Source organism: Pituophis catenifer, unplaced genomic scaffold, assembly GCF_029215685.1.
Source record: "Pituophis catenifer annectens isolate HBS135680 unplaced genomic scaffold, rPitCat1.0.hap2 SCAF_2, whole genome shotgun sequence".
NCBI classification, from domain to species: Eukaryota; Metazoa; Chordata; class Lepidosauria; order Squamata; family Colubridae; genus Pituophis; species Pituophis catenifer.
The window spans coordinates 260,676,149-260,698,213 of record NW_027256882.1 but is presented as its reverse complement, the minus strand read 5'-3'; the positions used below and the strand labels follow the sequence as shown (position 1 = coordinate 260,698,213).

General features: G+C 36.9%; 2 protein-coding genes across 2 annotated transcripts in view; one reads left to right on the top strand and one right to left on the bottom strand.

The window, feature by feature from the left end:
* Positions 1–1,197: 1,197 nt before the first annotated feature.
* Positions 1,198–18,827, bottom strand: PTCD2 (pentatricopeptide repeat domain 2). The gene is made up of 10 exons (XM_070935815.1): positions 18,712–18,827; positions 14,726–14,818; positions 11,418–11,547; positions 10,783–10,900; positions 9,842–9,920; positions 8,212–8,303; positions 6,764–6,877; positions 3,968–4,042; positions 2,544–2,654; positions 1,198–1,538 (listed from the first exon to the last, which is right to left on the bottom strand). The coding sequence occupies exons 1-10, from the start codon at positions 18,824–18,826 to the stop codon at positions 1,314–1,316; spliced, it is 1,152 nt and encodes a 383-aa protein (XP_070791916.1). The 5' UTR covers position 18,827; the 3' UTR covers positions 1,198–1,313.
* Positions 18,828–19,072: 245 nt separating this feature from the next.
* MRPS27 (mitochondrial ribosomal protein S27) overlaps positions 19,073–22,065 on the top strand; it is a 57,885-nt gene continuing 54,892 nt past the window's right edge. The window contains exon 1 of the mRNA XM_070938807.1: positions 19,073–19,254. Coding sequence (XP_070794908.1) covers positions 19,185–19,254 — 70 coding nt within the window. The 5' untranslated portion in view covers positions 19,073–19,184. The remainder of the gene's footprint in view (positions 19,255–22,065) is intronic.

The window sequence follows — 22,065 nt, the reverse complement described above, 5'->3', positions numbered from 1 at the left end:
CACAATGAACCATACATTAACAATATGAACTATGTATTACAGTATAATGCCATATCATGAGCCTGTTTGCTATACAGGTAGTACTTGACTTGTAACTGTTCATTTAATGATACTTTGAAGCTGTGACAACCTTGCTAAAAGTGACCTTAGACCCACCCTCAAAGTTGTGAATGCTACATCACCCCGTGGTTATGTGATCACAATATGAGAGCTTAGCAACCAGCTTGCATTTATGATGGTTGCATCTTGTGTGCATGTGATCATGATTTGTGACCTTCCCAGCTGGCTTCTGACAAAGTTAACTGGTGAAACCAACTGGCTTAATACCCAAATTTTTCATTTAACAACAATCACTGTGGTAAAATGATTTTAAAATTGGATTCGGTCATACAATGACTTGCTTTACAACTATATCACTTTATGATAAATTCTGGTCCCAACTGTGATTGTAAATTGAGGACTACCCGTAGTGGTAAAGGTGCTGCTTTAGAAACCAGTAGACTGAATTGTAGGCCTCTCTTAGCTGGATGACTGTGGGCCAGTCACTCTCTCTCAGACCTATCCACCTCACAAGGTGGCTATTGGAGGGAAAATTACAGATAGGGGTATTAGATATGTTCACCACTGAGACAGAGAGATAATGTAGGATAAAAACATAGTAATAATTCACAAACTAATTATATTTTAGCAGACCACTTTTGGTGAACTCAATCCAAATGTGCCTTATTTGACTTTGACCTAATAGTTGTGCAAATCCAGCCCCTGTGGTTATAGTTTGGCATATTGAATAAATCTAGTCAATTTGGTTACTAACAAAATCATGCTTAAGTGATCATGGGTGAATGTGATATGTTAATAGCCCAAAAAAGCTCAGTGAACTTTGAGGCTAAGTGCGGACCTGAAGCTGTGTTTCCCTAGCTCAATATTATGTAACACTATTTAACAGAGGTTCTTCCCTTTAGAGGTTCTTCCCTTTATGCTCAAGAGAACGGAAGAAGGGAAAGTCCTTTCTGTCTTCTCCATATCACTTTCTCTCCAATAGAAACCAATGAACATGGTAATTGGAATCAAGAAAAGCCTTGATGTGTTTGGCAAACTGCAATTTTCTCTGCAGATTGTTTTAACTGTTTCTGCAGAATGCCTACTATGAAGTTAGGTTAGGTTTTTACATTATTTACTTGGCAATGTACCAGCAAAACCATTCATATAATTTATGAATATCAGTATTCCTTCAAAATACCCCACACTAAATGAAAATCTTGTAAAAGAGGCAGGTGTATTCTAGGACAGAATTCCTGATGGAGAAAGTGTATTCAATCAGTTAGCAGAAACGACTGAAGAGGCTGTAACGTTCGTTGACTCCGTTTTGTTTCTTTCAGCAGCTGCATTTTGTACCCTTTGGGATGTGGGACCTCACACAGCAGGTCATCCAGAGTCAGTTCATTTATCTGTCCTGAGACTTTTAACTTGGTGACAATTTCTTCAAACTGAATAATGAAGTCTGGATCAAGTTCTAGTTTTTCCCTGGCAGCAATTATCTGTAAGATTACAACAAACAAACCGTGATCAATATAGCAGTTCTTTTCTATGCCAAATCATGATAAAACTTTGACCAAATGTACAGAAACAAGACCCTAATCCAATTGCTCTTGCCAATTTGTCATGAAGGTGCACTACACCTGTTAAACTCTATGCATCAATGCTTATCTTGTGCAGTTGAAAGCCACAAGCTGGAGAAGTTTTAAACTTGTGGATTGTTAGACATATCCCAAAATATTTGTTAATAGGGACTAATTATGGTAGATGAGAAAAATATTCCTAAGGGTAACCAAGTTCAGCAAGCTCTATCAATACGTTAAGACCCTGTTTAAATAAATGGTTATTTCAAGATAATTATTGCCAATTTTTTTTCAGACTGATTTATTTATAAATAACAGTGATCAATGATTCTCACTATTTACAGTATAATTTACTTTGGATTGAAAAATCAGAAACAGGGGCGTGTTCTATTGAACGAGTAATACTTGTAGCTGATGTAAAGCATGTAAAGTATACAGTAGTAAAAATAATCTAGCAAATTTCAGGGAGATGTGGAAGAAACAACTGAGATATCCGCAACAGCATGGGTACATTTATTCCTGGTATAAAATGCTTTTCAATTTATTCCTTTGAGTGGCATTTGGGGTGACATTTCAGTTGCTACAGAAACAGCTCAAGAGAGAAATTAGTAATAGAATTCATAGTATGCACCCAAAAAGGCTACAAAAGTGTTGGGTGTGCATATATATGCATGAGAATGAGGTCGCTGGATGGAGACACGGAAGCAATAGGCATGAGTTTAAATGGACTCCAGAGGATGGTGGAGGACAGAAAGGCCTGGAGGAACGTTGTCCATGGGGTCACGATGGGTTGGACATGACTTTGCAATTAACAACAACAACAAATATATGCATCAAGATAGCCCCTCCTGCCTGAAAGGGAAAAAATGAGCTATGAAATGAGCTATGAAAAAAGCCTGCTTCTATCAAATAATTTTCACTTACCACATCCTTACAGAAGTTAGGTTTTCTCACAAAATATGTATCGATTTTTGAAGCTTTTTCCAGTGTTTGCACAAGATTCTTTAGATTTCCAAAGGCAGCCAAAAGAAGGATCTTCAATACAAACACAACAAAAGAATAATGCTTTAACCGATTCTGGATTGTGTCAGAAGAAAAACCTTCCAAACAGGCAGGTCAAAAGTCTTTGTACCAGTAGCCCTGATGATCATCAATCAAATGCACTGTTCATAAAAGATGGAGAATGGATTCTACAGCTATTGCTGATCGTTGATTGTGGCAAATTCCAGGTATACATTTTTCAATATAAAACTCGCATTATAAAAGTTACAATAAAAGTTGTGATACAGAACCTTTCTGTTTCATTAATTATTCTATTCACAATAATATACAGAACTAAAGGAAAGAACATGCTGGGATTGAAACTTCAGAGCAACCTTCTTCACACTGACAATCTCCTCCCCAGGAGATTCAGCCCAAAATAGTGGTGAATGTTATGCTAAAAAGGGCTGCTTAGGAACATTCTTGCTATTACTGTGGAAATTATCATTGCCCTTCAAGTCCAAGACATTACAACAAACCAATAAAATTGGTATGAATGTGAGGGAGGAATGGGGAACAATATCTGAAGAAAAAATTATTTTATTCCTAAATAAGCATTAGATTTCTGATTGTCCTGTATCTTCTGCCCCTTCCTCCACCTGCCCCTCTTCCTACCACTCCCATATAGATTTTTGTATCTTCAATTTTAAACAAAGATATTTTGACACAGTGGTTATGGCATCAAAACCACTAGAAACTGGGAGATTGAGTTCTAGCCTCACCTTGGGCCAGTCACTTTCTCTCAGCCCTATGTAGGAGGCAATGGCAAATGAGTAACCTTGCCAAGTAAACAGCACAGACTTGTCCACCAGGCTGACTCCAAGAATCAGACATGATTAAATAGATAAAAATGGAATACTAATTGCTCCTGTTTTCAATGGCATATTCTCTCTGAGATTATCTCTGCTTGCCCACTTTTTTTCAACATCTTGTGTGTTATTTATTCCTACATTTGCTGCCATGGAATTTTTTATTAACAAAAGATTTTAAGAAGATTCCTTAGAACCATATCACTGATGTGACTCATAGAAATGTCAGCGCTTTTGAATAATTTAACCATTGATTATTTAAATATAGAGTTGATGAACAGTAAATGAATAACTGCTTATGTTTTTCCAGCATTGCCATAAAGCAAATCGAAACACTTGAAAAATTAAGGACATAAAGAAAACAGTATAAGGCAGAGATATTTTAATTAGCGTTGGAATAGATCAGGCTAAATTGCCGTATGCTGTTTAAGACAAGGGATATTCCCTCTGTTAAAAAATACCATCAGAACTTAGAACACACAAATTAATTGTATTTACCTTTAGATTATCATATATTATACTTTCAGTGGGCTGCAACTGTGAAAAATAGTACTGGGCCTTCAAAAAGTCATTCTGTAGAAGGAAAAAAATAATAATTAGTAATGCTTTAAAAATATTGTCTAACATTTTATTTAATGTTAGAGCTAAAGCTAATAATAATAATAATAATAATAATAATAATAATAATAATAATAATAATAATTTTATTTCTATACCGCCCTTCTCCCGAAGGACTCAGGGCGGTGTACAGCCAATTTAAAAACACAAGACACAACAATAATTAAAAATTAAAATAATTAAATAGATTTGGCCGATTTAAAACCCCAAAAATTAAAATACCCCAATTTAAAATTATTATATTGACAGCCCTGCCTGGCGGAACAACAGGGTCTTCAGTGCGCAGCGGAACACCCGGAGGTCGGAGATCTTACGTATTTCCGGGGGCAGTTCATTCCACAGGGTTGGGGCTCCCACAGAGAAGGCCCTCCCCCTGGGTGTCGCCAGCTGACATAACTTGGCTGATGGCACCCTGAGGAGACCCTCTCTGTGGGAACGGACTGGTCGGTGGGAGGCTATTGGTGGCAGAAGACGGTCTCAAAGGTACCCGGGTCCTGTGCCATGGAGCGCTTTAAAGGTGGTAACCAACACCTTGAATCGCACCCGGAAGACCACTGGGAGCCAGTGCAGCTCGCGCAGGAGAGGTGTCACGCGGGCACAACGAGGTGCGCCCATAACCACCCGCGCGGCCGCATTCTGGACCAGCTGGAGCCTCCGAGTGCTCTTCAAGGGGAGCCCCATGTAGAGAGCATTACAATAGTCCAGCCGGGACTAGCTCTCACAACCTCTCAATAATAAATAGACCTATCATGTACACATTGTTCTAAATCAGAAGTAGTAGTATTTATTTATTCAGTCAATGACCAGCAAATTTAAAAGAATAGCAAAATGAAGCAAATAAATACAGTACATAAAACAAATCACATGATATAACATTCACACCTCTATCACTGTATTAATATATTAACTGCCCAAGTAATGATAAATTTAAAAAGTAATATAAATATCCCAAAGCAACTTATAAAAAATAACTACCTTAAAGTAGTATTAGGGATAAATGTGAAAACTTCTTAAACCAATTATTTCTTTAATTGCTGTCTTATTTTCATTGCAGCAACATAAACTTTCACTACTGGAAATAGTGGGTTTCAAATCCTGGAGAACATAATTCTGATGAAATTTGTATACTCTAGCTAGGAACATTTCTATTAGGGGGTATAAATATTTACATATAAATAGACTTTATGTCCCTATAAAATTTACAATATACTAATACATGTAAGATGGTTTCAACTTCTTTATCACCATGGACAAATGTGCTCCCGGTATGGGTATTTCATTTTATCTGTCTTGGAATAGTTTGATGGAAGAATGTTGACTTTAAAAAATAATAATCTCAATTTAGAGAAAGTGAGGTTTTGTACGTCACAGGCTGACTCCCATGCACCCTTATATTTATCCATATTCTATCATGTTGGGACAACCTGTTGACTTCCAACCAAGACTGATAGCATTCTCACCTCCCCTGCAATTTAAATGTATTAACCTGCTCTATGCCCTTCTATTCTCCATCCAGTGAGCAATATGTTGAATCTCCCAATGGTGAACTCCCATGTTCTGACACAGTTAGCCATATTGACTAAAACTGCTGGGAATTGGAATTCAACAATGTCCAAGGGTTGACTTTCACATTCATCACTGTTATATGCTGTTCAGCTCACTCTGAGCCCACCTCAAAACTGGCAATATTTGGACCCTCTGGCTTTTGGGGATTTTTCATCTTTATTCTTGGATGGGGAAGCATTTCCCCATTCAAGATTGGCATACAATCTGAGGGTTGTCTTAAACTTAAAGAGTAGAAGGAGGTTGTGGCCCAATAGGGCCTTTCAACAGAAACATTTAGTTCCATCAGTTCCTGGATTAGGACACTGAGGCAATCACTGATGTCTTAATCACCTCACAACTACACTACTGCAGTGCACTCTACAAAGGTCTGCCCTTGAAGTCCATGTGGAAGCTACAGCTGGTTCAGAATGGGCATGCTACAATGTGTCCATGTAACTCCAAAACTCCACGAACTATACTAGTCACTAGTTGGCTTCTGAGTGCAATTCAAGGTGCTGGTTACTGTCTAAAAAGCCCTTCATGGCATAAAGGCCTAGTTAAAGGGACAGCCTTTCTCTAATTATTTCTATGCATCTGGTGAGAATGAGGAGAGTAGGTGTGCTTTGAGTCCCTTCAATAAAACTATGTCATCTACTGGGACCTAGGAAGCGTAACTTCTAGTGAGTGCCTGTCTGGGGCAGCATCCCTGCTGTAACCCATATGCCCTCCACCAGGGATGGATTCTACTTACCTTTACTACCGGTTCACAATGGGATTGCATGCACAGATCGCTTCTGATGACATCAGGGTCAGTGGGCAGAGCCTCCCGCTGGTTTTACTACCGGTTCTATAGAACCGGTCCAAACCGGGGGCAACTCACCACTGCCCTTCACCCTGCTGATGTTCAGAAGGTTGTTGAAAACCCGTCTGTCCTCCAGGCCTATCAGATGTTTTATTTGTTGCAGAGAGTTTGCTCGCTGGATTCTTACAATTTGTTTCCTTAGGTTTTTTTTTTTTAACTGTTAATCCCTTTTTAAGCATAAGGCACAGCACTGAAGTTACTGTACAAACCCACATCCAAGGATACAGAACATCAAACTGAACTGATAGTAGAAATAAATAATCCTGTACCTGTTTCAGACCAAGTGCTACTATAAAATATTGTGTTCTTCTTGAAAGCTCATGTCCATGGAGATGCTTATCTTCAAGTAACGTATTAACAAATTTCCACGATTCTGGGCTGTTCTGCAGGGTGCAAGATTTTTAATATATGTATGATTACAATGCAGAGATGTTAGGACTTTACTGAATTTGAAATGCTTGGGCTGTGAAAATTGTTCAAAATTCTTTTAAAATTTCATGCAAAAAACCCATTCACTAATTATAAAAGCAAAACAAAACTGAAAACAGTCCAATTTATTAATTTATTAATAAGATACTATGGACAGTTTTTTTATATTGGTCAAACACAAACATCTACCAAATGACTGTGATTCATACCTGTTTTGGTATATCCTTTCCAAAGATTACTGCGGTATTTTGTATTACTGAAAAGATCAGCTTTTGTGTATCATAGTTTTATGTAACTATTGATGGTTGTGATGTTCTTTACACAATATGTAGCTGTACTATGGTATTCACAGTTCATGTGGCAATTTAAATGGGGACTAAAGACAAATGGAAGAAGGATCATGCTGTCAACGGCTACTTATATTGATGGTTGTGCATTACCTCTCGAATTCCAAGTAGCTATTATAGAGCCACCGTAGATCATAAATATTATCCTCCTTGAGACATCTTTGAGTAAATCTCACTGGCTATATGAGACATTAAATACTGGTTTGCTAAGTCGTAACCTAAGGCAACAAGGCTATTATGATCTTATGTCATAATAGCGAATGCGATAACAATATTAAACACATTTACCTGAAGTTTTAATTTTTAAAAATCATATTTATTTTTATTTATTTGTCAAATGTAGATATTACATATTCTTGATTCATCTAGGACAGGGGTATCAAACTCAATTTCAGTGAGGGCTGCATCAGGGTTGTGATTGACCTCGAGGGGCCAGAGTGGGCATGGCCAGCTTGATGTCACTCGTATCAGAGGCGCCTGTGGTGGCCCGAGCACTCTGCCAGAGAAAATGGGCTCCCGAGCTCTGTTTTTGGCTGCAATGGCCTCCTGCAACCCTCTGCCAGTGAAAACGGAGCTCGGGAGGGCCGTATGCAACTGTCCCAAACTCTGTTTTCACTGGCAGAGGTTCTGTGGGCCAGTCCTTTGCTGTTTCCAGGGCACCCCACGGACCAGATCCGGCCCCCGGGCTTTGAGTTTGACACCCGTGATCTAGGATTATATGCAAAATATGCAACTTTCTACTTCAGTGTTATAAAATTCCAACTGTTTAACTCCAGGGAAATCACCAAGACAGAGAGAGAAAGAATGCAGCCATTCAATGATATTCTTTTTACCATGGGTTTAGTCATAAGAAAAACAAAGGCTAAAAAAAAAAACTAAATCAAACATAGGAAACATAGGCACAAAATCATATTAAACACAATTTAAAATATATATATTACCAGTTTGTAGCATATTGCAAATGCAAGCAAGTAGGTGTCTTGGCTGAATCTGATATTTGCCCTGTCCATTTCTAATAGCACGTTCAGAGCATCTGTGGAATATAAATTTAATTTTAAGCATTACTTCAGTATTTGTAGATAATCGCATATTCCAACTGCTAGTTAATAATATTTGTAACTGAAATAAATTATTTATTAAAAAATCACTTGGGGGAATCAATTACATACCACTAGATTCTTTCAGGATTCCTTGGTGTTCTCTGAGCATGGTTGTTTTGTTTAATTACCAAAACTAGGTAACATCACACTATCAGATGTTACCTATTTTCAGTAATGAAACATCTGCAACAAAACAACCAAGCTCAGAGAGCACCAAGGACTCCTCATTTCAACCCTGAGCTACAAATATTCTCCTCTATCAGTATTAGATTCTTTATTTTAACTCAGTATTCCCAGCTCTTTGGGAAAATAGGTTCTTTTGGGACATATGAATGCCTGTCATACACACTAACTCAAAAATTCTGCCATAGTAAGAAGCTGATTTATACAATGCTTGCCATGGTGGGTGGGGCAGTCCAAAAATAACAATTTAGCAGGAGGAAAACTTGTGAAGTTCTTCCTATAGTTATCTTTTCCCCATCTTTCCAGAGGAAAGTACATTTCATGGACTTTTCATGACTTTCCAGTACATTTCCAGAGGAATCATTGGGATATATCTGCTTACCACTTTTACTTTCCAAGAATGCCTATGGAATTCAAATGCATTCTTGCAAGCCAAGATGATACCACAGGTTACTGCAATGCAATTAAAGAATGTATTAAAAATTACATTGGGTGGAGCAGGGACCTGGTAGTGCCAAGGAGTTGGCTATGAACAATGTAGCCTATATTCTCCATGTTGGGGATTCAATTAGAAAATGTATACCTAAACTCTAAGATTGCAATAGTGGAAACCAGATATCATAATAGTAAAACAATATGCTACAATAGCAAAAAACTTGATGCATCATTCTGCACCTGAATCATGCTAAAAATATTTCCAGAGAATCATTACAAAATCGTCAATAATTAAAAGGTATAATAAAAAATTAAAAACATTAAAAGTGATAGACATCTTGCAAAACCTCTTGGCAACTTGTCTTGAGACTTGGGGTTGTTTTAAAAAAGAATTTTGATTCCGTTTTGGAGGTCTGTGAATATTTGAAGTAAGTGCTGTGGTAATTTCAGTTTTAAATGTCATAAAGCTGAAGTACTATGGAGAATTTCTTGGAATTAAATCTTATTGTCTACGATAACTCTTCCTTTCTATAGACATTTACATTCAATGTCATATGCCATGGCAAAATTAATGTTGTGGTCTGACAAAATTCAATTTTGTCAAGGTTTAAATTTTTCCATGCTGCCTTCCCCCCAAAATGTAATTTAAAAAAAAAATATACCAAGTATCATTACATTCACTGAATGAAAACAAACATCTAATGAACACAGATTTAAGGAAGTTACAATTATTTTTAAGAGATGTGATATAGCTCTGTAATATCCAAAAGTAGTCATACAAAATTTATTAGATCAAATTATTCAGTTGCAATTATATTGTATTATTATGTGATTAATATTATCTTTCCTTTACCTTCATAATGGCCCTTTTCAAATAACATGTCCATTAATATATTGAATGATGTATAATCTCCAAAGAAGCCATTTAGAGACTGAAAAGAACCAGAAAATATAACTGTATTGGCTGTTTTTGTCTAAATGACTGTTTCCATGGAAATAACTTTATTCATAATACTTGAGAAACATTTGGATAAAAATTCAGGGCTTTAAATTTCAGGATCATCCTCTCAAGTTGCAAACAAGAGATTTCATCATTATCAAAATACATTTATCACTAAAGTGCTTCTGAAAATAAATCATGCAATGGTGATTTGGTTAAGAGGTGATTTATTAGAACACTGTTAGAAAAGTTCTTGGAAATGCAGATCATGGAATGTGTTCCTTTGGATTTTAATCATAGACTAGAAGACACAGTGCTCAAACCTTGGAGTAATCCCCAGTGAAACAAGACTGATTTCCAAACGTTGAAACCCTTGTAACCGGCAAGACCAAGGATGAAGAAGTAACTTGGATCTCAGGAAGGTATCTTTAATGCTAATCTGAGATAAGTACAGAATCTTGAAAACTCTAAGAATTTCTCAAACTTAGTTATAGTGAATTGATTAATATTCATCAAATGCTTCTTCCTGTATCTATCAGCTGATGGATGAACTCCCAGTTATGAGAAGAACATTTCCACTATCCCTCACTCCAAGTATATCCCTATAGTCCAAGTATAGCACAGGATAATCTCCAAACTTTTGTCAACTTCATTTGTATAACTTGAGGTTCAAGATTCCAGATATTTCAGGAATTTAAATGGAGCCCAAATGTTCCAGACTAAACTGATGGGCCTTAAAAAGCTCCACTGATTTTAAGACAGTTGAATAGGAAAAATAAATTGCCCTATGGGTTGAATTTCATGATTAGAATTATAGAAAATAAAAATAATTCAAAGATAATCCTGAATTTCACCTGGTCTTTGATGAGTTCCAGTGCAACTGCTTCAAGGTCTAGTTCATAACATAACCTCATAAATATGGGTCCAAATTTGAACTCCCCAAAGGCCCTGTTTTTGTTCTCTTCGTGATACCTGAGTAGAAGATAGTTTTTGTTATGATGATGATTTAAGCCTAAAGATCAGACAGACAGGATAGGGTATATTCATATCTCAATATGAATCTTCTACAAGACAGGATCCAAGGTGTTGGGAAATTTTATAGTTACTTGCTTAGAGTTTCCAGAAAACCAATGTCATTCAATACCATTCAACAAAAAAATAGTGACAACAAGAGAAGAGTTTATATAATAGTCTCCGTAAAGTAGCTCTTTTCTATCAAATGAATTTTGTATACTGGTAAAAGATTCTATATGTTTTTTTTTTCCTTTTGCTATGTTGTGGTTTGCATTATTTCCATAAGAATGAAATGTGAACAATCAATCCCTTATTTTACTAATGTGCAAAACTGTTCTGAAAAAGACAAAAATAAATCAAATGTAAAATTTTATAATTCAGAATAGTCTCATTATAAAACTTCCTAATTGCAACATGATCAGAAATAGACCAATGATAATACAAATGAATATATACATTAGTGAATGACTCTTACCTGTATATGGTTCTTTTGACTAATTCTATTTCATTTTTGGATTGACATAGATATAGTAAATTTATTAATTCAAGTTTGAGGATAAGGGTATTATTTGCTAACTTTTTTTCAACAGTTTTGAAAAACTCATCTGAAATTGAAAAAAAAAGTAAATTGTTTATATTGTATTCAATTGTATTTATAATCAGCTATTAAGGTTACATACAATATTGCAGAATTGATAGAATAAAATGAAGCTGACTGTTGCTTGGTTTATATCTAGGATGATGTTAACTTCCTAGTTTTTCTGGAACAGTCCCCCTTTGGGGGAAGTATCCTATACATCAGACACATTCCCCAAACCAGGAAAATATTCTGGTTTCCAGACTTTGGCCCAGTTCAGCAGCAACAATAGAACAAATCACCAGAAGCTCAAATTTGCCAGAATGACAGCATGCTCATCTGAGTCACAGAGGAGGAAATTGCATCTCTGTTCCCTGATCATGATGATGAGGGCTACCAAATCTGGGCTACCAAAAGCCTCTGGATGGCAACATGGACTTTGAGTTTCTACTTCTGCCCGTTCGTTTATCTGGATTTTTGCTGCTTTTGTCAGAATAATAAAGGTGGTGTCTTATTCCACTATTTTGTGCAAATCAGTCTCTTCCCTTCCATCCATTGAGTAATTGCTGGCAGTGGTGTATATCAGTATTTCTCTCAGTTTTGGGTTGAACCTGTTGGTAGTCTAGACCAGGAGTCTCCAACCTTGGCAACTTTAAGGCTTGTGGACTTCAACTCCCAGAATTCCTCAGCCAGCTTTGCACAAGCCTTAAAGTTGCCAAGGTTGGAGACCCCTGGTCTAGAATAAATATACAAACCCCAATTAGATAGGCAGGAATAATAATTATATTAAAAGATTATAATAATACTTTAATTTGAATGTTTTAATGTTTTAATTATTTTTTACTTGTTCTATAAAGCCATAAGCTGCCTAGAGTCAACTTTTTTTTTTTTTTTAAATTTGATTTATATGCCGCCCTTCTCTGGAGACTCAGGGCGGCTTACAATGTGCTCAGCAATAGCCTTCATCCTTTTGTATATTTATACAAGGTCAGCTTATTGCCCCCACAACTGGGTCCTCAATTTACCTACCTTAGAAAGGATGGAAGGCTGAGTCAACCTTGAGCCTTGGCGAGATTCGAACCTGCAGTAATTGCAGGCAGCTGGTCTTAATAACCAGCTTAATAACAGGGTGCTTTAGACCTCTGTACTACCAAGGCTCTTGTAGGTGAGATGGGCAGCATCAAAATTTAATAAATAAATATATACTGTTAAATAATTCTTAGACAAGTATAAGAATGTTCTGGATCACAACTCACAAATGATCATTTACTGGTCAGACTGGAGTTGCAATTTCAAAGTATACACTGAGTTAAAATGAAAACAGAAAAAGAGTTTGAAGTTCTTTCAGATGGTCTCTTGATTTTGATTTCAACATGTGGAATTGCTTGTATAAAAAATTAAGACATTAAATGAAAGTATCCCAGTTCAGACTTTTGATCTGAAATCTTTCTGGAAATAACTGACTTTTAAAATATTTTAGTAGCAACTGCCATAGCAAAAGATTTCTCCAAATGTACTGTACTGTACTGTATCTGCTGAGCATCAGGACCTGGCCAGTTCCTAAAGCTAATGCCCTATATAGAATAACACCTGGCTACCCACACCTAAAAAGTTCCATTTAGGACAAAACCTGTCACAAGGTGCCTCCTCGTTATCAACTAACAAACTTTTGTGTGAGTATTGAGTCTGGTTGTGATTTCAAAAGAACCCATGATATTCCTTCTGTGATTTGATTGAAGTTGGGACTTATCCATTTGATAGTACATGATCTCATAGATACAAGAGCTATCATGCTTCAGAAATATTTTTAAAAAGTGCTTTGAACCTAGGGTAAATATGCTTTTTTGCTACTCATTAAAACATTTATTTCTTTTTTCAGGTTTCCATATAAACCCAAAAAGAGAAATGCTTTAAGAATCCCTTTAGTTCACTGAAATAGCTGCACTGTGTTTTTACAGAAGATAAAGTTGCTTTAATATTTAAGAGAGGTGTTCACACAATATTTGAAGCATATTTTATGAATCACTTTTGAATAGTGCATATCTCTGACACATACCTAATAAAAACTCCCAAAGTTTATTGATATTTGGACACAGTGATGGGCGGTATATAAATTTAGTAATAAATAAATACATTTATTCTTAGGAAGAAAATACAGGTAGACCTCGACTTATGACCATAATTGAGCCCAAAATTTCTGTTGCTAAGGAAGACATTTGGTCAGTTTTGTCCCATTTTATGACTTTTCTTGCCACCATTGTTAAGTGAGTCATTGCAGTTACCGTATTTTTCGGAGTATAAGATGCACTTCCCCCCTCTAAAAGGGGGTGAAAATTTAGGTGTGTCTTATATACCGATTGTAGACCCGCCCACCCACTGGCTCCCACCCTTTGGCCTCTGCCTCGAAGCAGTTACCTCCTTGCAAGCAAACAGCAAGAAAAAACAGCTTTCAGCTTCAGCACAGCCTAATTAGCACAAGTTGATTGGATCGGCTTCCCAACTCTCAGCTGATTTGCTCTCAGCTGTTTTGCTCAGGGCTCTGCTGCTTGCTGCAAAGAGGTAAATTGCTGGAGTAGATTTTTTTCCCCCTTGTGCTAATCAAGCTATGCTGAAAACGAAAATGAAAGTAAAGCAGGCTGTTTGCTGCAATGAGGCAAAATTGCTCAGAGGCAGAGACTGAGGGAGATTTCTTTCTCTTCTTTTTCTCACCAAAAAAGGTAGGTGCGTCTTATATTCCGGTGCGTCTTATACTCCGAAAAATACGGTAGTTAGTAACATGGTTGTTAAGTGAATCTGGCTTCCCCATTGACTTTGCTTGCCCGAAGGTTGCAAAAGGGGCTCATATGACCCAGGGACACTACAACAGTCATAAATATGAGTCAGTTGCAAAGCATCTGAATTTTAATCGCATGAGCATGAGGATACCACAACGGTTGTAAGTGTGAAAAAGGGTCATAAGTCACTTTTTTCAGTGCCATTGTATCTTCTAATGGTCACTAAATGAACTGTTGTAAGTGGAGGATTACCTGTACAACATTGCACTGCATATAAATATTATTTGGGGAAGGGGGAGATTTAGAAGCTTAAAGAGACAGGAGTACCTTAGCTATCATACTGTATGGATAAGCAAAATCATAGCTTGGACATCAGAGATTAAAATGATGCTCCTTAATTTTAATTGGCAAATGATTATTTGATGTACATACCTTTTTGTCCATATAGTTTATATTCATTTTCCAATTTCTTTTCTTGAAATTTACGTAACTGCAGAACATCTTCTGTTAACAAGTAACGTTTTGCTGAAATTGGAACAAGAAAATACAGCAGTGTTTGATTTATCCTAAAATAATTAGTTTTAACCTTAACCAAATAACCATTATTTCCAACTAAAAAAATAACACAAGATCTCAGAGACTTTTTCCTTTATGGAATTAATATTAATCTGGTATGTCATGATTATAAGCATTCTATTGTGATACTTAAATAAGTTTCCACTATGATCACTTCTATCGTAATAGCAAAATTCAATCAGGTTTTGCAAAATAAATGTGAATAAGTTCAATTCCTCAACAAAAAAAAATGTCAAATCTCAATCATATAAACTCATCATTCTGATTTCTGATGCTCCCTGCTAGCTTCCCAAAAGGATCTCAATGAGAAAGTCGGCAGGATGTCAGAAGTCACTCCCGCTCCCCCTGCTTTTTGTCCACCCAGAGTCATTCTGTTTCTCTACTTATGTAAGAAAATATCTCTGAAAAGGATGACCCAACAAGTCACAGATTGTATAATAACTGCTGAAAATCATTAGCATACTTTTCTATAATTTTAAAGGACAAAATATGCATTTGGTATGGGACATTCGCTTCAATAATCTTAGTATAATTTTAAAAACAGAGACAAAATACAAAAAAGTAAAAAAAACATAAAAATAAAAAATAAAACATTGTTGTCTTATCTATGTGTGACTTGGTCTTATGCACTTTTCAGGATTGGTCTGCTAATAGTTTTCACTAAAAAAAAGTAAATAAGTGTGACTCCTGGACATTAAACACTGTCTATCCCATCATAATAATGGATCCAATTTAAGTCTGAATTGGGTCAATATGATTTAGGAAATCCATTTATACATTCCTTCATTTATTCTTATTTACCCATTCCTATTCATACAGTACATACTTGCCTAGTACTATTAAAACTGTTTCTTGTATTTGACTTTTTGACAACACATTATATAAACACAAAACATATTCTCTTTGTACTTGTGGATTTGCCTTCCCTAATTTGGCTCTCTCTGGATGTTGTTGGAAAAAAATTCTCAGAGAACATTGTTGAAGAAGTTCTAGTCCCAAATAATAATTAGCAAATAATTAATATCCTCCCTCTCCTAAGCTATATTTCCAGAATACACTGTGTGCCAAATTGGGAGTAGCATGACTGCTACCTTGAGCTCCTGAACAAAAGGTGAGATAAAAACCAACCAAATAAACACACCATTGGTACTAATCCAGAATTATGTCCTGACATTGGTATTCTTATGCAACGATCTATAACTGAACTGATTTATTTCTGGTTCAGTTGCAGAACAAATGAATTCACAGAAAGGGCAAACTTTTCATTGGCAGTAACAAACTCTTGTATTCCCAGTAGTGGAAATGTTTGCCTTTTCTGACCTCAAGGGTTTCAGTTGATACAGCATCAACTTCACAAGTCCTAAAGGGGAAAGGTGGCTTGACCGCTTGATTGATCCCTTGCTCATGACCAACTGAATGCACATTTGGTTGATTCTGCTGATTCTACTTTTGATTCTATTTCAAAACAGAAGCTAGGATTGATCAGGATTATTCTGTTTCTAGATTTTTACAACTGTTCCCATGAGTATAGTAGAGTCTGGGATGCAATGGAGTCTGGAATGAAATTGACACAAATCCTTTTTGGCAGAAAACCTGTTTGGTTATCTTCTGAAGGATTTTGCTGTTAATAGCTGGCATAGACAAATATCAGGCAAGAAGGGTCCAGTAACATGCTCCCCAGATTCAAGATGTGTCCATTTGTCCAAAAGGATGATTTAGCCCAGGGTCCCCAACCCCCGTCTGCAGCCCAGAACTGTTAGGAAGTGGGCTGCACAAGTGGCGGGAGAGTGTGCAAAGCTTTATTTGCGCATATGCGGGATTACGCTGCTGTGCGCAACCATCCCCTCCCCCTTGCCACCACTGCCAGTCCACTGATCTAGCCCAATCTAGACTTTTCTTGCTGATTTACCTGAACATTGCAATTACCTAGTTTTTTTCAAATGAATTGTTGTAAATTGGATAAATGAAAGTGGCAACTGGATATATTTGGCTTAGCATCAACTAAGTATCAACAGAAACTCTTTAATATTTGAAGCCTGCTAACTTTTATTGTAATAGTCACCTACATTATAATTATCACCTACTTAAAAACAAAAAAATCCTGCCTGTGTGGTCACATAGGGCTGCCCTCCTCCGAGTACCATCGGCCAATGTCGGCTGGTGGCCCCCAGGATGAGGGCGTTCTCAGTGGCTGCACTGACCCTCTGGAATGAGTTACCCATCGGGCTCCGGACGGCCCCTGACCTCCGCACTTTCTGCACCGACCTGAAGACATGGCTGTTTCAGCAATTTCCTTGATCTGCTACGAGATTTTATTCTGTCTGGGGTTTTATATTGACTGTTTTTAGGATTTTTATTGTTATATGTTTTTAATTCTGTGCGCCGCCCCGAGTCCTACGGGAGAAGGGCAGCATATAAATTTAAAAGAAAGAAAGAAAGAAAGAAAGAAAGAAAGAAAGAAAGAAAGAAAGAAAGAAAGAAAGAAAGAATCACTAGCACATATTTCATTTGTATTCAAAGCCTATATTACATAAAATATGGCCTTTTGTTTGAATAAAGTTGTATAATGAGAACTGCATATGTGGATCTAACTGGGTAAGTTGTAGTGGTTCTGCTTTTTACTCAATTTCATTATGTATGGTCTCATTGTTTTGCATGTTGTATATTGATATGGCTCCTAGTTAATCAATACTTATTATTACTGTTATCTGGAATTTTAGGTTCAAAATTAGCATTTTTAAAATGATATTGGCATTTTAACATGGAAGTCTAGGTCTCTTTTTTAACTTTAGGAAAACATGTTTCTTTCTAATTAGCCAAGGCCATTTCTTTTGGCATGTGAGCACTAAACAACAGAGAGCACATTCTGAAAGTCCTTGAATACACTTGCAAATTTTAAGAAAGTTACAAACCCAACTGGGAAAAAGTAATACACACCCTTTAAATTTGCCGCTTATGAAATGTTACCTAGAATGAATGTTTTACATGTAATTAATATCTTTTATTGTTTGATCTCTTGATTTTTGATTGATCACCTATATCCAATGTATGTATAATTTATTTCTGGACCCTAAAAAGACTTTGCTTCTCTACCCCTTTAATAAATGGTTTTTGCTTGCTTGAATTACTTGGTGATTCCTATTTTCCAATGGAAAAAAACCCTTTGCAAAGATAAAAGTGTCTCTCCCAAAGTCTTAGCAGCTCCACATCAAACTTGGGGTGCCTGACTTTCGAAGCCACAATTTGGAGGCTCGGATTATTTATTATTATTTTATTAGTTTGATTTATATGCTGCCCTTCTCCGGAGACTCAGGGCGGCTTACAATGCATTAAGCAATAGCCTTCATACTTTTGTATATACCTGCTTAGTAGGGCTTTTGGCCCCCCCTAAGTGGTGTTCTATTTTATACAAAGTCAGCTTATTGCCCCCACAAGCAGGGTCCTCATTTTACCTACCTCGGAAGGATGGAAGGCTGAGTCAACCTTGAGCCTGGTGAGAATTGAACTCGCAGTAATTGCAGGCAGCTGGCAGCTAAATACTACTTTAACAGCAGTTTAGTCCACTGCACCACCAGGATTGATTTGCTTCAATCACAAAAGACACCTGCACAGGGCAACTTCACCCACGCGTCTTCCAAGAAATGTTACTTACAAGATTTGTATGCCCATCCACCTTAAAATACAACTTTGGGCGGCTCGCAATAGCGGTTGTCGTTATTTATGGATTATACATTAGAAATCTCAGAGCTGCAAAGCAACCTTTCTATTTATTCGATCGCTTTTTAAAGAGGGACCTAGACTTTCCAAACCCCTTTCTTTTCTTAACACCAGTTCCAATGTACCTCCTTGAAAGCAGTTCCAACAGCCAACTCTGTCCGCAACCAGCCTCCCGGCGGCGGGATATTCGGCTGTCTTTCGCAGGAGTCGACCCGAAGTTCCAACTACCAGCGCAGCCATCTTACCGCCGGGACATACGAAGAACCGCTACAGGCAGAGAGGCGCTAACGGACGAGTCCAAGAAGTGTGCCCTTCTTTCCATTAGAACTCTATGGTCACATAAGGCTTTCGCTTAGAGCAGGGGTAGGAAACTATGGCCTTTTTATGACATATGGACTTCAACTCCCAGAATTCCTGAAACCAGCTATGCTGGCTCAGGAATTCTGGGAGTTGTAGTCCACATGTCATAAAAGGGCCATAGTTTCCCTATCTCTGGCTTAGAGCCTTTTAAGCAGCTGGTCTTGGACAGCGGGAGCAAAGGCGTTTCTTCCCCCTTGCTGCTCCTCCCATCTGGATCATAGATGTGGTACGCGCCAAAATGGCAGCGTTCATGTTTCAGCGTGGGTTACTGCAGAGCCGGACTACGATGAAAAATTGGGCGGCGACAGGTGGGTCGCTTCAGATGGGAGGAAGATGGGACGCTTCCGCTGAGAATCCGTCCGTTCCTTAGTTCTGGAGGGTTTTTTTCAGTCGAGGGTTTTACTGATTTTTTTTGAATCAGTGATTTGATAGCCAGTGACGATTTTTATAGACCATTTATTTAGGCTGACTCTTGGTTCAGGAGTGCTTATTCCTACTAAGAGTCTTTGCATAGAAGGAAGCTGCAGGTCGGGATGCGCCCTTCTCTTTAATAACCACGTGGAATTGATGAGGCTAAGTCCACGGCCAGCTTAGCCTTTTGCTTTGCTTATGTGTTGTTGTCTAGCCTTATTTCTTTTTTTAAAAAAAGTTCTTTATTTTGAAAACATTAAAAACAAGACACAAACACACAACATTTGTATACATATCACTTTTCCCTACAGCTACTTCGAAGTGATCCTTTCTTACTAGTTACATCTATTCACATATATTTTAACTTTATCTTATTCAACAATTTATTTTCCATCATTCTTTCTTTGTCTAGATTGTACTTTGATCTTCAACATTTTTTCTCCCCTCTCTCCTTTATTCCTCTTTCTCATTTTTCCTATTCTCCAACCATTCATACCACCTACACCACACTTTGTAATATTCTGTATCCTCTTTCTCCTTGATTTCTTTTGTTAATTTGTCCATCTCTGCGCACTCTTAAGATTTTCCTAATTAAATCTTCTGATGGTAAGTTTTCCTTCTTCCAATTTTGCACATAGACTATGCGGGCTGCTGTCAGTATATGTAATATTAAATAATATATTTCCTTAGTATAGTTTTCTATACTTAGTATAGTTTTCTATGGAAATCCCTAGAAGAAACTGCTCAGGTTCTCCCTTTATTGAATTCTGAATTATTTCCTCTATCCACTTTTTAACTTTCGCCCAGAATTTCTTCGCCAGTGGGCCTTATTTCAATAGAAAATATGTCACTCCCCATCCAAGTCAAATGTCTGTCAGATGACACAACAATGCTAGATTAGTATCAGTAAAAAGAAAGGCCCATGACATGCTAATTCATCATTTGTTTAAATCACAGTTTGTTGAATATGCTATTATTGTTGAATAAATATTGCTTTAAGACATGATTTAGAAACCACAATGCTGGATTCACATATTAAGTTAAACTAGTGTGATTTTTAAAGTAGCTTTAAAGTGTGAAAGAAATATATTTTCTTTTAGGATATATATATATCAAACAAAGTGTTTTGGTCAGTGATCTTTATTGTTGAATGCTAAAATGTAAAACAAGACTGCCAGAAAGTAAATGAGGTTTAAGATTGACTTTGGTGTCTTTTAATAAACCTTTTGGAACAAAAAGCAGTTTATACTATTCCTCCACTGATTTGAATAGTCATGGATGTAGTGAAATTTCTGAAAAATGTTTCTTGAGCCAATTACATAAAATACTTTATTTTTAAATTGAAGTGGCTTCCTTTAAGCCTATCAATATAATATGCAGAATATTGACCTATTTCATGTACACTGAAGAAACATAGTGTAATTCTTCAGAAATGTTCAGAAACTAGTTTTACTTTTTTCATAGAGAGAATATGATCTGGGGAGATTTTCACCAATTTGGGTAAAACATTGATTGCAAGCAGCTCAGTGGGCTGAATAGTTTTTAGTGCTCTCACAATAAAAGAGTTAGGATCATGCAGAGCATTTATCTATTTCCCTCATTATCCTCTACACCACAGGTAGAAACCTTTGGGGCAGGTGGCCACATTTGAAAGATTGAGAGTGTGGTATAAATTATCACACGAAACAGCTGTTAATAATCTGGCCAATTCAGGAAAAAAAACACTCCACTAAAACAACCCAATAATTTATAAAGTAGACTCTGCTCCCTCTTTATTGTTGTAATCCATCATTTTAGTAATTCATCTTTTTTGTTTTCTAACAATTTGTATGCATGCCATTTATGGGGCCCAAAGGTTTTCTGGGAAATAATGCTGTTGCTGCAAGGTGGTGCCTTGCTTTACAGCCTATTAGCTTTCATCAGTATTGTTAATACCTGAACAAAAGTCAGATGGGTAGGAGCTAGGTATACACATAGTCTTTGGCTGGTAACCACAACTGACCCCAAAATTTCTGTTGCTAAGTGAGACATTTGTTAAGTGAGTTTTGCCCTATTCTATGACCTTTCTTATTAGCAACCTTTCTGTTGCTAAGTGAATCACTGCAGTTGTTAAGTTAGTTACACAGTTGTTAAATGAATCTGATTTCCCATTGACTTTGCTTGCCAGAAGGTCACAAAAGATGATCACATGATCCCAGGACACTGCAGCTGTCAAAAATAGGAGTTGCCAAGCACCTGAATTTTGATCTCGTGCAGAAGTAATAAGTGTGAATAATGGTCATAAGTCACTTTTTTCAGTGTCATTGTAACTTCGAACGGTCATTGAACAAATTGTGTACCTGTACATCAAAAAGGGTAGTGCCCATTTCTGGTCTGCAGGTTTTAGACAGGGCTCCTCTGTATGGAAATGTCAGTGATGCAATTCTGCCCTGTTTAAAAATAAATCCTGTATTATTGCACAGAACAAAGGCACAGTTTTTTCACATTGTATAGAAAAGATAGCCTGGACATTGACAAACATTTTTGTTTCTCTTTTTTCTTAGACATACTTCTCAATATTGTATATGAATATTTTCTCAGCTATTACATTAAATTATAATATTATTATATTATGTAATGTAACATAATGTAATATAATGTAATAGCTGAGAAATATTCACTGACTGTACTGTCAGAGACGGTACCTAGTAGAAAGGAATTCCCATATG